The sequence below is a fragment of the Mytilus edulis genome, chromosome 4 (genome assembly GCF_963676685.1).
Source record: "Mytilus edulis chromosome 4, xbMytEdul2.2, whole genome shotgun sequence".
Lineage (NCBI taxonomy): Eukaryota > Metazoa > Mollusca > Bivalvia > Mytilida > Mytilidae > Mytilus > Mytilus edulis.
In genome coordinates, this window is record NC_092347.1 from 37,431,330 (window position 1) to 37,447,971 (window position 16,642).

The following is a 16,642-nucleotide window of genomic DNA, read 5'->3' on the forward strand; positions in this document are numbered from 1 at the left end:
AATGGATTTGGATGAAACTTAGCATGATTGTTCCTTAGAGTATCCTGCACAAAGTGTGCGCTTCGATTTTTGATCCGTCAAAAAACATGGCCACCGTTACTTAAAATAGAACATAGGGGTCAAATGCAGTTTTTGGCTTATATCTCAAAAACGAAAGCATTTAGAGCAAATCTGACATGGGGTAAAAATGTTCATTAGGTCAAGATCTATCAGCCCTGAAATTTTCAGATGAATCAAACAAACCATTGTTGGGTTGCTGCCACTTAATTGGTAATTTTAAGGAAATTTTGCAGTTTTTGGTCATTATCTTGAATATTATTATAGATAAAGATAAACTGTAAACAGCAAAAATGATCAGCAAAGTAAGATCTACAAATAAGTTAATATGACCAAAATTGTCAATTGACCCCTTAAGGGGTTATTGTCCTTTAATGGCAATTTTTCACAATTTGTTCATCATATTTGCTAACTTTAAAAAATCTTCTCCTCTGAAACTACTGAATGGATTTGGATGAAACTTAGCATGATTGTTCCTTAGAGTATCCTGCACAAAGTGTGCGCTTCGATTTTTGATCCGTCAAAAAACATGGCCACCGTTACTTAAAATAGAACATAGGGGTCAAATGCAGTTTTTGGCTTATATCTCAAAAACGAAAGCATTTAGAGCAAATCTGACATGGGGTAAAAATGTTCATTAGGTCAAGATCTATCAGCCCTGAAATTTTCAGATGAATCAAACAAACCATTGTTGGGTTGCTGCCACTTAATTGGTAATTTTAAGGAAATTTTGCAGTTTTTGGTCATTATCTTGAATATTATTATAGATAAAGATAAACTGTAAACAGCAAAAATGATCAGCAAAGTAAGATCTACAAATAAGTTAATATGACCAAAATTGTCAATTGACCCCTTAAGGGGTTATTGTCCTTTAATGGCAATTTTTCACAATTTGTTCATCATATTTGCTAACTTTAAAAAATCTTCTCCTCTGAAACTACTGAATGGATTTGGATGAAACTTAGCATGATTGTTCTTTAGATTATCCTGCACAAAGTGTGTGCTTAGATTTTTGATCCGTCAAAAAACATGGCCACCGTTACTTAAAATAGAACATAGGGGTCAAATGCAGTTTTTGGCTTATATCTCAAAAACGAAAGCATTTAGAGCAAATCTGACATGGGGTAAAAATGTTCATTAGGTCAAGATCTATCAGCCCTGAAATTTTCAGATGAATCAAACAAACCATTGTTGGGTTGCTGCCACTTAATTGGTAATTTTAAGGAAATTTTGCAGTTTTTGGTCATTATCTTGAATATTATTATAGATAAAGATAAACTGTAAACAGCAAAAATGATCAGCAAAGTAAGATCTACAAATAAGTCAATTTGACCAAAATTGTCAATTGACCTCTTAAGGAGTTATTGCCCTTTAAAAACTTTTTTCACAATTTGTTCATCATGTTGACTTACTTTAAAAAATCTTCTCCTTTGAAACTGCTGTATCAATTTCAGCCAAACTTAGGCTAAATGAGTTTCAGAGTTTCAGAGTATCTAGTATAAATTTTATATTTCTTTTCCTTGTATGTCAAGAAACATAGCTCCTATGGCTAAAATAGAACATAGGAGAAATTGATTTTTTTTTTGGCTTTTGAAGAGAATAGGACGATTTCAAGAACATTTAAATAAATTGAAAAGCCAAAATAATCATTGATGAGAGATTAAACCAAAAAAATTCAGGTGAGCGATTCAGGCTCTTGAGAGCCTCTTGTTTATTATGGGCCCAGTTTTCAAGTTGGTCCAAATCAGGATCTAAAATTATTATATTAAGTATTGTGCAATAGCAAGTCTTTTCAATTGCACAGTATTGCGCAATGGCAAGAAATATCTAATTGCACAATATTGTGATATAGCAAATTTTTTTTTAATTAGAGTTATCTTTCTTTGTCCAGAATAGTAAGCAAGAAATATCTAATTGCAAAATATTGTGCAATAGCAAGATTTTTTTTAATTGGAGTTATCTTTCTTTGTCCAGAATCAACTTAAATCTTTGTTATATACAATATACAATGTATATTCACTTTTTACTACCAACTGATAAATTAAAATAATCTTTACCATTCAGTGATAACAAGCAGTTTTTTTACATCTTAATATTTTATGATGTATTTAAATGAGGAATTATTGTTGCAAACTCCATAAGAAATTTTAATTGAGATTAGTTTTGGAATAAGGGAAAGGGGGATGTGATTAAAAAAATTGGGTTCAATTTTTCTCATTTGAAATTTCATAAATAAAAAAGAAAATTTCTTCAAACATTTTTTTGAGAGGATAATTATTCAACAGCATAGTGAATTGCTCTAAGAGAAAACAAAAATTTTAAGTTCATTAGAACACATTCATTCTGTGTCAGAAACCTATGCTGTGTCAACTATTTAATCACAATCCAAATTTAGAGCTGAATCCAGCTTGAATGTTGTGTCCATACTTGCCCCAACCGTTCAGGGTTCAACCTCTGCGGTCGTATAAAGCTACGCCCTGCGGAGCATCTGGTTCATATGTGTTATTTATTGCAAAAAAGATGTAGAAAATACCACAGGGAGAATGAAAGTTTCCTTACAAGTTGCCAATAAGTGAATTTACTCTTAATACATGTTCACAGCATATGCCAATATGGTTATAATAATGCAGACTTTTTACATTGCAGGCTGTGTTAGATTTTATGAATGAATTGGACTTCCTTTTACCCTTTGCTAAAGCAGGTTATGATGGAGCACTGCATTGTGTTAGAACAGCCTATGTGGACTCAGTTTGTTTATGTTTACAAAACTTGCATGTTCATTTGACAAAGGTATGTTGAATCAGTTTGTTTATGTTTACAAATTTGCATGTTCATTTGACAAAGGTATGTTGACTCAGTTTGTTTATGTTTACAGAACTTACATGTTTATTTAACAAAGGTACCTCCTGTTTAAAGTCATATGAAACCTCAAATTAAAAAAAAATATACATATGTTTTTAAAAACTAAATGGATAGTTTTCATTATACAACTTATTTACATATACTTTTTACTGAGGAAAATTCTTTAATTTGTCCACATTTAGAAGAAGTTTACTTATTTTTAATTGCTTGCTGCCAGGAAGCAATTCGCCGACATATTTCCTGTATGCATAGTGACCTAAGCGTGACCCTCCTCGTAAATACCGGTGATAGCAATACGCATGAATCTGTCATTAAAATAAACAATTACCTGATTGTGTATGTTAAACACATGCTAAATACCCATGCTTTTTGTTGATTATTTACTATAAGGTGACAATCGGTAAACTTCGGCTTCAAAACACGGCATTCAATGAGAAGCCATATTTGTTAAATCAAATCAGACGGAGGGAAAAAAAATTGACGATTAGACGATATATTTGCGTAAAAAGTGATAAAATCGTGCACAGAGGACTAAGTTTATGATATATACATGCATTGGTTCAAGAATTGGATAAACATTATTTTTCACTAGTCACTCGTTTCTTATGACTTTAAACATTTATTTTCAAATGCCACATATGAAGAATTTTTGCATCAGATATTTTACCACAGAATTTATCGTTCATCAACATTTTACTTTCATGTAAATCATTGCTCAAGGCTAAAACTTGTTAACAATAAAGAACGTTACCAGTAGAATATATTTGAATACAGTACAAGAATATGCAAAAAGTTAACAATTTCAAATTCTGAAAAAAAGAACAATGAAATATATTTTAAAAACTTATTTACCAATGAAATAATTTATTTTTGTCTTGCATAAAGAAAAATTTTGGAAAACCTTGTGAATTCAAAATGAACCCTGTTTTCTATCTACAGAATTTACAGTTTATATATATTTTTTTGTAGAATTTTATTTTTATTATAATTTAATTTTTTACTAGTTATGCAGTGACATTCCTAGAAATGCTCCAATGAAAAGCTTGTATGCCATTCTTTCCAGTGCAGCTTATGTCAGAAATCAGTTGCAGTATTATGAGACAGTTTTGGTCCCAGAAGAAAGCAGGTATGTGTATAATTAGTCTATAGTTCTCTCTCTTGTCTACAAATTATATTTATAACCCGTAATGCAAAAGGATATGTTTCAGCAGCCACGTTTGTGTCTGAATCTTACACAAACACATATCCATACATGCTGATCATAGTAGTTTACAGACAGCAAGTTTATAGTCATGTCTATATTTTTTTATATTTGTAGAATTGAGTGTTGATGCTATTTCTTTGATAGATTCTGTTGAATTTATTCACAACCATTATGCTATAGAAATTAGATATTTTATTGATATAAGGAGATGTGGTATGAGTGCCTATGAGACAACTCTCCCTCAAAGTGACAATTCTTCAAAGTAAACTAATATATTGGTCAAAGTAAGGTCTTCAACACGGAGCCTTGGGTCACACCGAACATCATGCTATAATGTGCCAAAAATAACTTGTGTAAAACCATTAAAACAGAAAAACCAACTGTCTAATCTATACAAAAAACAAACAAAAAAAACACTCATGAACTTTAGTACACTTTTGTAGTTTTAGGCTGCTACTCCCTCTTTCTTGTAAATCATGAATCCTCCACTGAATAAATAAACATGGGTGTAATTTATGATTTAAAAACAAAATGAATATTTCTTATGTTTATCTTTGATGATAGTTTTATTTTTATTCCAGTAAGAGAATATTTGCAGAACCATATAAAAAGTTTGTTGAAGTCGTAGATGTTGTCACTAAACTAATGATAGAAATACATAAAAACTATATGGCTACCAGTATACTACATGATGCTGAAAGTTATAACTGGGCGGACATGAAGGATTTCCATGAGGTTAGTGAAAGATTGTGAGAAATAAACAGGGCGATAGATGGTTCCAAGATACTATAATTCCAAATAAAAATGTGTTCAATTCTTTATTGCAAAATATGTGACTACCCCAGTAGATGAGTTTTATAAAATAAAAAAAATGCACTTAAAATATTTTGAAAATATGTTTCCTGATATCACAATTTAAAATAAGCATTATTGCAATATTTGCCAAAAATTACAAGAAATTATATGGAAAGTTTTTGGAAACCAGACTTTGGTTAAAACGCTGCTATTTAACCCTTTTGAATGGTTTTTCATTCTTATTTAATATTTGTATTACAGGGAGAGAGATGTTCCTATCCCATACAGATGTGGAATTATCACATGAGAGGTCTTCGGTATGATTTATGGACAATGTGTCCACCAAGACTTGGTCAGAAAATATTTGGTGAAATTTTACAGGAATCATTACAGATACTGGGACAGAGATATGCTCATGCTCAGCCTTCCTATAAACGCATTCCTCAGTTCAGGTATTTTGAAGATAGAAATTTTGAATTTTTCATATAATTATATTTATAGTTAGCCTAGTTAGGGTTTAAGGGGAGAGTTGGCTATTTTCTAAAATACCTGACAAAATATATCTTTATGGCAACTTTTTTAAATGATATGAGACAATATTTCTTTATTTAATATTGATGTGTGGAAATTATCTTTTATAATATCTAGTTATATAATGCTATACAATTTCAAGTTTAAAAATAACTAGATTTGTATTTTGTTTTAAACTCTGAGTGCAATAACATATTTTTTTTAAAACTTTTATAAGACATTTGACATTTAATTGTGTATGGCTTGTGTGAAGAATATAGAATGCCATGTATATATTATAACATTTAAATTTATTTAATTTTCAGATGTGATATTATTACTGTTTTGTTATGTACAGTAGAGATGTTATTTCATTCATGTCGATCATTGTACCAGATTTTGGACGTAGGTGATTCTCATATCCCACACTACAACATACAGAACCTGTGTACTACATTACTATCAACCATGGCTATCGTCAGCTCACCACTGGAAATCCTTTATAGGTAATTCTTACATTATAGATTTATACTTTGGTCAGAAAAGGCATCCCTTTACAGTTAATGGGGCTATCTGTTAGTCTTGTGGTAGTTTGCTTGTTTTGTGTATATATCCAGAAAATAAACTTCAATATAAATAAGAAAATGTGGTATGATTGCCAATGAGACAACTCTCTACATGAACCAAATGACACAGAAATTAACAATTAAAGGGTACCGTACAGCCTTCAACAATGAGTAAAGTCCATACCGCATAGTCAGCTATAAAAGATCCTGAAATGACAAATGTAAAACAATTCAAATGAGAAAACTAACAGCCTAATTTAAGTACAAAAAATGAACGAAAAGCAAATATGTAACACATCAACAAACGACAACCTCTGAATTACAGACTAAAGTATACATTGTCTGGGATATGAGGCACTCAAATTAATTGAATATGAGTTGTGGCATTTTCCTTGAATATGTGTCAGAACAATATTTCAAAGGAAAGGTTGAAATTTCGTGGTGGTCGATATTTAAGGAGTGCCTCACAACTCCCCATGCATTCTTGATAAGCCATAAATTTATTATTAATTTAGATAACTTCACATATTTTATTTTTATTTTTACAACTGGAGCTCACATATAATACATAAATTCATATAGAAAAAGATTATTGATTAAAAGTGAATTGTCCTGAAAATATTGTTAACAATCACATAAATACTGTAGCAAATCATACAATTTTATTGATTTATGTTATAGAGAATTTAAGAAAGGATACATGGAAAAAACACAGAGAGGTGGCCAGTTTTCTCCAGTGGCCAACACAGCAGGCACTAATACTGACTGGTTGTCATGGATACAGCCAGGAGTGTTCCAGAAAGGTTTAAAACAGTAAGTGTTCTGAAGAAAATAGGGGATAATGCAAAAAGAGGTGGGTTGTGGTCATTTGGATAGCTTTTTGAAAGAAAATACTTAAATTTTTACCACATTCCACACTCTATATTTTTATTCCTGAATAACTAATTATTGCTGGCGAAATAATTTATAAGTTACTGGAAATACAAACAAATCAAACTTTCTTTGTTTGTAGACCTTTTTTGGGATTCATTCATCAGTGAACCCACCCATAAAACAGTCCTGATGGAGAAAATGCTATGTAAGAAATATGTTATACTATCTTAATTGGTTTATTTCTTTATTTTAAGGTATGATGTAATGCAGACAACCACTGCAGTATACATACAATGTAAATTATTACTAACTCAACCAGAAATAGATTGGGCAATGACACTTCAGGTAAAATAAAAGAAATGCTGAATGACTAGACTTTAAAAAAATATTAACTATCAATTACAAGGCATTGGATTGATGTTAATTATATTTACTTAAATAAGTCAAATGTCACTGATGTCTAGATTTATACAATGTTTTTCTTAAATTTAGATTAAAAAAAACTAAATGTTTTGTAAAAATGACCTTAATAACGGATAAATGCCATTCCAAATTGATTATTTTTTTATGGGCAAAAATTGGATTTTTTGATTTAAATAAATTTTTAGCAAGAGATTCTTGAAAATTGGTGAGAGCAAGGCTTATTCAAAGTTTTATTCATCAAAACTTGGTTTCAGAAGCAAGAACAAATATTTCTGCATACATTTTAGTTTTATTTTCCATTAAATTGACAAGCGAGCAATAACATTTGGAGATGTTGATTGCATTTGAATGAAGCCATAATTCACAAAGTCTTCAGGGAATAAAGGGAAAAAAAATATTGGTTTCCAATTTTTTTTAATCAAGAGTTGATAGCCTTTGTCAAAGAAAAAAAACAACATTAAAAATCTGAATTTCATAAAACAAAGAATATAATATTTATTTCCAATATGGTGATAGCCGTTGTCAAAGATAAAAAAAAATCATTCAAAAATCTGAATTTCATAAAACAAAGAATATAGTATTTATTTCCAATATGGTAAAAAATTATTTTGATGAATACCAAATTGTATTTTTTTTTTCATTTTCAGTCCTTGGTGATGAAAGACTATACCTTAGCCATCTTAGTTTTGACACAGTGTGTGGCGGGAGAAGATGGACATACAGTGACAGGTTCCATGGAAAATGTGAAGAAAACATTCCAATGTATGACTAGGGTCTTATCAGAATGTCCACACTTCCCAGATGCAGTGGCAAAGACAATCCTACCTGTTATTGACAGGTAAGTACACATGAAAAGAAGGTGGTGTTGTATGATATTTTTTAATAACAACCTTGCATTTAAGGCCAATTGAAAATTATGAGATCAATTACAGGTCACTATACAGCCTTTGAAAATGAGGAAAACCTATACCATATAGTTATTTATTTATAAGGACCTGGAATGATGAAATATTTTTTTGATTGACATGTATGATGACAATGTAATTTATCTGCTTTATAATATGGGGACGTAGTCCCCAATAACAGTAGAAAATTCAATAAAAAAAAAAATTTGGGAAAATTTCCCGAATTTTTCATTGTACTAATCACGGCTGGTAATCTACACACGCAGAACATTTGGTTCTGCAATGAAAACCGTGAGAGGATTTTCCGGTTGTGCTTGAGTGGAGTAATTGTCACCGCTTCAAAAGGTATGAACATTTCTAAATCGTAATTTTCTCATTCGACTGATCAAAATATTGAAAATCGGAGAATGCTATGCTGTGGTGAATACTTTAACGAAGAGATACATGTATCATTTACTGTTGTACGTGGAGTTGAACTCCTACAAAATCAGTTGCCGCACGAGAATTTGCCTAAAAAAGTGACATTTCGATTTTGAAATGGTTCCAATTACAGACCCTCAAGTTCAAATTTACTTTTTATTCGGTCAATGGGTATGAATGTCGTTTTGGGCGGCGTGTACGCTGTCCGATGTAGATCGACATCTTAATAAATCTAAAAACCTCATATTTTCATTTTGTCATGCGTGAGGGGATTGGTTCTGATTGAGGACATCATGAATGCGTGAGGGGACTTGAAATCATATCTTTGTATACAAACTATCAGTCGTTGAAAGTTGCCTTAATATGGTTAGATTGTTTATGAAACAAACAAATTTGTGTGCATATATAAAAGAGGGACGAAAGATACCAAAGGGACAGTCAAACTCATAAATATAAAACAAACTGACAACGCCATGGCTAAAAATGAAAAAGACAAACAAACAACAGCACACACGACACAACATAGAAAACTAAAGAATAAACAACACGAACCCCACCAAAAAACTAGGGGTGATCTCAGGTGCTCCGGAAGGGTAAGCAGATCCTGCTCCACATGCGGCACCCGTTGTGTTGCTTATGTGATAACAAATCCGGTAAATAGTCTTATTCGGTAGGTCACATTCAGGAAAGGGAAGGGAATTGTAGTTACGACGTAAGAAACATATCCGATATCATTTGTGATACGGTTATTCCATAACGGTCAACCAACTCGTGATGGCGTCCGTAAAATTTACGAAGGGATGATTTCAACTTCACCATTTGGAACTCTTGGTTTAATAGCTTCCTTGTGAGCAGCAACCCTCTATCAAGAAAATCATGATAGGAAATGCAAGCACGGGAATATCGTATCAATTGGGAGATATATACCCCGTATGTAGGTGCTGCTGGAATGTTGCTACTTAGAAATGGAAAGTTCACAATTGGAAAACTGAAATCATCTCTTTTGTCGTAAAGTTTTGTTTTCAACCGACCCTCATTGTCAATTTCTAGATGTAAGTCAAGATATGAGGCCGACTTAACTGTATCTGTAGTATCCTTTGTCTCTAGCTCGATTGGATAGATGCGTTCCACATAGTCTAACCAATAAATTTCAAATATGTGTCCAAATTCGTGGATTTGGGCAAATAATCGGTATAGTTTACTACCACAATTTGATATTAATTAATATTGTAATTTTCATTGTTATTGATAAATGTTATATCAGTATTGCAAATCTAATCCTGAATTCTGTCTATCCTATTTTTGGGATATTGTTTAAGAAATTCATATATTACGTCACTTTGTGCGTTTATGGTTTTGGATAACTTGGCTGTGAATTTTTATGTGCTGGTTTAGGTAATTTTATGTATCCGTTTTTATTGTGTAGCTAGTCATCACTTCGATTTTATCATGTATATCTATTATATAGTCATTTTATAAAACATCACTGGTTGCAAAATTATGAATTATTCGAAATAACAAGGATGTTCTAATTCCAGACAGAAACCCTAGCCGTATTAGACACAACTTTTTGGAACTTTTGGTCCTCAATGTACTTGTCTTGGCTTTTGAATTTTTTTCATCTGAGCGTCACTGGTAAGCCTTGTGTTGACGAAAGACGTAGCTATAATTGGAGTGTTTCTCTGTCCTATATGTTCTATCATTTATTTGTATTGTAGTCCTGTCATGTAATGTTGTTTTTAACTGATATATTTACCACTGCCGTAGAAGCGGGAGGTTTGGCATGCCACAAAACCGGGTTCATCCCACCATTTTTTCTTAAAATGTCCTGTGCCAATTCCGGAAAATGGCCATTGTTAAATTGTAATTCGTTTCTGTGTGTGTTAAAGTTTAATTTTGTGTTGCTGTTGTGTCGTAGTTTCCCTCTTATATTTGATGTGTTTCACTCAGTTTATGCACACAAATGTGTTTTTTCATGAACAATCTGACCACATTTAGGCAACTTTCAAATACTCATAGTTTGGATATAATATTATGATTTTACGTCCCCTCACGCATTCACGATGTCCTCAATCAGAACCGATCCCCTCACGCATGTCATAATGAAAATATGAGGTTTTTAGATTTATTAAGATGTCGATCTACACCGGACAGCGTACACGCCGCCAAAAACGACATTCATACCCATTGACCGAATAAAAAGTAAATTTGAACTTGAGGGTCTGTAATTAAAACCATTTAAAAATTTAAATGTCACTTTTTTAGGCAAATTCTCGTGCGGCAACTGATTTTGTAGGAGTTCAACTCCACGTACAACAGTAAATGATACATGTATCTTTTTGTTCAAGTATTCACCACAGCATAGCATTCTCCGATTTTCAATATTTTGATCAGTCGAATAAGAAAATTGCGATTTAGAAATGTATATACCTTTCGAAGCGGTGACAATTGTTCCACTCAAGCACAACCGGAAAATCCTCTCACGGTTTTCATTGCAGAACCAAATGTTCTGCGTGTGTAGATTACCAGCCGTGTAATGAACTCAAAATCGTTCAATTTTTTTTATGTCATGTTTTGAAATCCCAGACCTGCGCAGAAATGTACAATATACTTCCTTTTTCCGGTCTCGTTTGTATGAAACTTTGAGTAAAATATATATTTATCAGTCTAGTATAAAATAGGAAGAAACGCGCAATACCAATTTCATTTTTAATAATTCCTTGATATGAAAAAACGTTACCTAATGATAGCGTTTCTTTGTTTACATTGCATATGACGTCATAATTTAAATAACGTCACAACTAAAATCCCTAACAACAGAACCAAACTCGGAAACGTTATGGTATTTCCGTTTCTTTTTTTTTTGACAAATAATTAAGTTACAAAAAAATAATTCATACAGACTTCGTCCCCATTTACAGGTAATGCCTGCCTCATATTATTTATCAATTTGTCAAGTATGCTATATTTTACAACATGTCATCAAATTTATTGAATTACAGTTGCTTTCAACTCAGTTGACTTTGAATTACAAATGAGGTAAAAGGTTCCCATAATTCTGAACTTGGTTCCATGACAATATATATATGTATTTTATCATGATGATAGATATCCAAGAAAAATATGATTCACTTCGTGTGCATTTCTAAATTTTATTCCACATAACCAAATATAATTCCCTTTGAAATGGGTCTTTCTTCAAAGTAATATATATTTTTTTGCTTAAAGAATAAATGTAGCACGTCAAGGAATTATATGAACTTGATGCTATTCACACAAAGTTATAAGTGACAGTTTTAAACTTTTATTCATCAATGATCTGTACTTTCAGATGCAATGACTGGAAAGTATTTGAACCAAAGACAATGCCAGGGAAAGATTTCATTGTAAGTATAATTATTAACAGAGAAACTGTGTATCTTATAAATACTAAGACAAGACATTCAAGCTGTATAAACCCAAAACAGCTTGATAATTTAACACATTTTAATTGTAAATGATAGCTGCTAGAATAATACTGGACACAGACCTTTTTCTTCCTGATGAGTTCTTATTCAAACAAATAAACTGGATGACAATTAAATAGAGAATAAAATATCACAAGTTTGTGAATAAGAAATGATGCAACAACATATCTTACCAGCAAGTTTTATTATGTTTCAGACAGAAATCCATACACCTTGAGCAATGCTGTTCAAGGAAACCTCGTAAATCCTTAATCAGAAATCAAATTATTTATGTATTCTCAAGAAAACTTTTCACATCTTTCAGACTTTTGATTGTTAATTAAAAGTTAAGTTATTAATACTATACTTGTCTATCAAATCTTTAAAAGGATCAGGATTTTATGCTATATATATATAGTGCAATAATAACAGTAACTTTGGATTTTCGCTTCAAAATAAGAATCACTGTATTATTCATTAATTTATGAAAAAGGTTATTGATAATATTGTTAAGTACAAAATTAAAGGCTCTTTATTATTCCCATGATTTACAGTAAGATAGTGTAAATGTGTAAGTTCAGGTAAAAAGTGAAAAACATATTTCTTTATGTAACTGTCACACATTGTATTCAGCAACAAGTACCTAGCGATTCTTCTTAAATTAACACTCATTAGACATGATTTTAATCAAACTTTTCTTTTTTTCAGATTCCGGTATGGATGGAGTCATTGTTTGAACTAATGGAACCATTTGTATTGAGGTATGTGTGGTGAAAGCTGTGGTAAGACCTAAAAAAAAGTCTTGATATAAAACAATTCATAAGCTAAATGACTTCCAAATTGATTTGAAACTGTCCATATCAAATTTCTGTCACATTTTTCTTAGGAACTACAAATCAAAGCTATATTTGTTGTTAAGCTAAACCATGTGACACATTTTCACATTTGTCACTTACCGGTATGTACTTTCTGTTTGTCACATACATGTATTATCTTCACTTTGCTGATTATATAAAAAAATATTAAATATTTGTAAGCTAAACCTGAAGCCTGCTTCCTTATTGCTTGATCAGTATATATCCATTCATCAACAAGTTAGAGTTGAAACTACATCTGGTTTCCAATTCGGCAAGCAATTCAATTGCTTATGATAAATGTAATGCTGTTGTAGCTTGTGTTATATTTTATGTTTTTCGTTACAGAGTCTTACAGCCATTGTTGGAACATATATTAACAGAGACCCATCCAAAACCCAACATTCGACCAATCATGTCAGTAATAGCTGATCTTCCTTGTGGGTGTCAACCCCATACAAATACTACCTCAAAGCCAAAGAAAGGAGATGGTAAGAAAAATAAATAACTAATGTGAAACTTTTAGAAAAATTAATTTTATGATCAGAAAATTATATACTTATAGAAATAGACCGAAAATAAATTGTGAATTAGATATTCATGAAACTGTTTGTATTTAAGCAAATATTTGTATCAAAGAAATATTATCCATTAATTTAGTTAATTGTATCAAAGTTAACTTTTTTCAATGGCTTAGTGTTCTTCCCACATATTTTATAAAGCATCCTGGTAAACAGTAAATTTAAAAAATCATCTTCTTTATATAAATTTTAGCATCATATCCATTACACTTTTACAGATAGCATAACATTACTATGATTATAAAATGACCTTGAAATATCACTAAATGTATTATTACAAGTGAAAACATACTTTGCTCTGAATCACATTCAGCTGTTTGTTATGTCTCTGTTTTAGCCACAAAGGAGTTGATAGACACCTGTTTGACTTTGCTTCTTGGACAAATAACAGAAGATATATTTGTTTTACCTACATCTCTGTGTATCTTACTGAAAATGATCCAAGAAAGATGTTCTTCTCATGGGATCAAGACACCACATCAAAGTGCTGGTATAAAGGTAAGTTCAGAGATTGATCTTAGCTAATGGTATCTAAACTCTGAATATTCCTGGTTGAAAGATAGGTTTATAGATAGGACTCGTGATCACCTTGTAATATAGGAACATCGCATAAAAGTGCTTGTGGGTTATTGTATCATAATACTGATCTAAAAATATATTTATTTTTTTATGCCCACCTAGGGGCATTATTTTTTTGGTTTGTGCCTCCGTTTGTCCATCCGTCTGTCCTGTATCAAGTAAAAGATTTTGGTCAAGGTAGTTTTTGATGAAGTTGAAGTCCAATCATATTAAGACTCAGTACACATGTTCCCTATGACAAGTAAATAAGTAAGTAAGTAATATTTATTGGTTTGAAATCCAAAATTACAGGATTGATACCAAGACAATACAAATGATATGATATTTCTAATCTTAATGCCAAATAAGAGTTTGGACCCAAAGGACAAGGTATGATAAGGGCCGTTTCTGGCCCCCCTTTTTCCAGAATTTTTAAACTTTGAAGTTGAAACCCATCACTCCTGTGTAATGAACTGCAGTATCTGATCATCCATGTAGAACCTTATTTTAAGGTGTTATGTACTCAAATATGTTCAAACTGAGACCTTGAAAAGCCCTAAACGACGAAAAGTGTAAAAAATCTACAATTTCGTCATGTTCGGAGACAAAATTTGACATCAGCGCCAACGTAGACCATCTTGAAATTTTCAACCATCAACTGTACTCTTATGTATCTTTCACATAATAAAATATCATGGTGGTCTACGTTGGCGCTCATGTCTAAAAATTTGAAAAATAATCCGATTGTTTACATATTTTGACAAATCATTATAATATGTCACAGTGAACGGCACTGGTACGAAATCATTCCGGGATCCATAATTGATCAGAATATCACGTACGGATTGTTTTATGGCGTATCCAGTCATCAAGACATTGTCACTCTCTTAAAGAAATATGTTGTACGTGAAATTAGACCCATAATGATCAAAATAGTCTAACACTGTGCTGCCAAATACAGAGTTGTGTCCCTTGAAATATGGTGAATCCATTTTTATTCATTTTAATTTTCAAATATTCAACGAATTCTTACTAATGAATTTTATAATAAATTCTCAATATATTCAAACACTTTTTGTAGTCTGAAGAAAATCATTTCATCAAAACGTATAACGTGACGGTACCCAAATTGCACCTATTTTGACAGTTTTTTCATCTACATTTTTTTATGATAAAGACAAAAATGTCCATTCTGTGTTTATTTTGTAGCCGTATCCTTCTTTATTATAAAGGTACACCAATTTGATTTTTATTCCATATGGAATCATAGAAAAATTGGTCTAAACTGACCTCCAAACCATCAATGATTCTGAAATGAGGAGTACCCAAATTGCATCCATGCCTAAATTCACATCGTCAAAAGTTTAATAACAGAGCTTTTGTTTAATTTCTTCAAATATTTTGAACAATTGGATATTAGTCCATGCTTACTCTTCATTATTTTTTAAATGGATACTTGTAAAATATTGTATTTGCTCATTTTAAAAAGATGACGTTTTGATGACGTCGCATGGCGACGTTTCAGTACATTTTGCTTTTTCAGTAAATACTTCATCTGTTGATAAATACTGTGAATGTTTTGTGCATATTTAAATAGTTTTACCTATGTTGAAAGATGTGCTTAGTATCAAATCATAAAAATACAAATTGTTTAGTCTCTATGAAATCTTGTAAGATTTTCGCTGCTACTTTTGCTAAATAGGTGCAATTTGGGTACTCTGTGCAATTTGGGTACCGTTACGTTATATTTTGCACTTTGAAGTTTTCTATTTAACCATATACAGAAAAATAGTTAACTTGTTTGTTAGATAAACCATAAAGTCATTGTTAGGTCAGGTTATCTACCCCTCCTTAAGAATAAACTAGTCCAGCAGATTACCAATCTATCTGTATGATGGTCTGTGCTACTTCAAATTCGAAAGGAGGGTAGTAAACCTTACATAATATTGACTTTACGGTTCAGCTAACAAGCAAGCTTACCAAAGGTTTTACCTTTGGCTTCACACTCAATGAAATCGGCTGTAAATCTTGAAAGTTGAAACCTTCTGGCTGGACATTCAGTCCTGCAAGTGAAGACATTCAGAATGAAAATAATAAATAGATCAACATTGAAAGGAGAAATTAAGGTTGAAAACGAGTGCACCTGCACGAGCGGGAATCTAACTCACAACATCAGTGTTTACTGGCTAGTGATTACAGAAGTAACTTCTTAGACCTTTCGGCCACCGAGACCCTTTAATAAAGTATGTCTACGTTTCTAATCAAATTCGAATGTTTTGGGGTTTCATGAAATACTACTTACCAACAACTGTTTCATTAAAAAAAAAGCATAACATTTTGGATAAAAGACAAGGAGATGTGGTATGATTGCACATGAAACTATACACCGGCGATCAATGTGCTAATTTCAGGATATATATCGTAGAAATAAAGAATTTTTAGAGAAGCTTGAAGATGTTCATGCCTCTTTCGTCTACATATTTTAATGAGTTTTTAACATCTTAAACCCTGATCTTGTCGAAAACTTTGAACTTTGTTTTCAGCATTTCAGTCTTTAAAATATAGTGTTAAGTGTTAAAAAGTTCACA

The 16,642-nt window shown here is 31.7% G+C and overlaps 1 protein-coding gene across 2 annotated transcripts in view; it reads left to right on the forward strand.

The window, feature by feature from the left end:
- LOC139519634 (uncharacterized protein KIAA0825-like) overlaps positions 1 to 16,642 on the forward strand; it is a 42,134-nt gene that overhangs the window by 11,177 nt on the left and 14,315 nt on the right. For both annotated transcript variants that reach the window (XM_071311834.1, XM_071311833.1), the window contains 12 exons: positions 2,704 to 2,847; positions 3,924 to 4,045; positions 4,705 to 4,858; positions 5,180 to 5,370; positions 5,755 to 5,934; positions 6,676 to 6,807; positions 7,122 to 7,212; positions 7,938 to 8,128; positions 11,947 to 12,001; positions 12,770 to 12,822; positions 13,264 to 13,406; positions 13,834 to 13,994. In XM_071311834.1, coding sequence (XP_071167935.1) covers positions 2,704 to 2,847; positions 3,924 to 4,045; positions 4,705 to 4,858; positions 5,180 to 5,370; positions 5,755 to 5,934; positions 6,676 to 6,807; positions 7,122 to 7,212; positions 7,938 to 8,128; positions 11,947 to 12,001; positions 12,770 to 12,822; positions 13,264 to 13,406; positions 13,834 to 13,994 — 1,617 coding nt within the window. The remainder of the gene's footprint in view (positions 1 to 2,703; positions 2,848 to 3,923; positions 4,046 to 4,704; positions 4,859 to 5,179; positions 5,371 to 5,754; positions 5,935 to 6,675; positions 6,808 to 7,121; positions 7,213 to 7,937; positions 8,129 to 11,946; positions 12,002 to 12,769; positions 12,823 to 13,263; positions 13,407 to 13,833; positions 13,995 to 16,642) is intronic.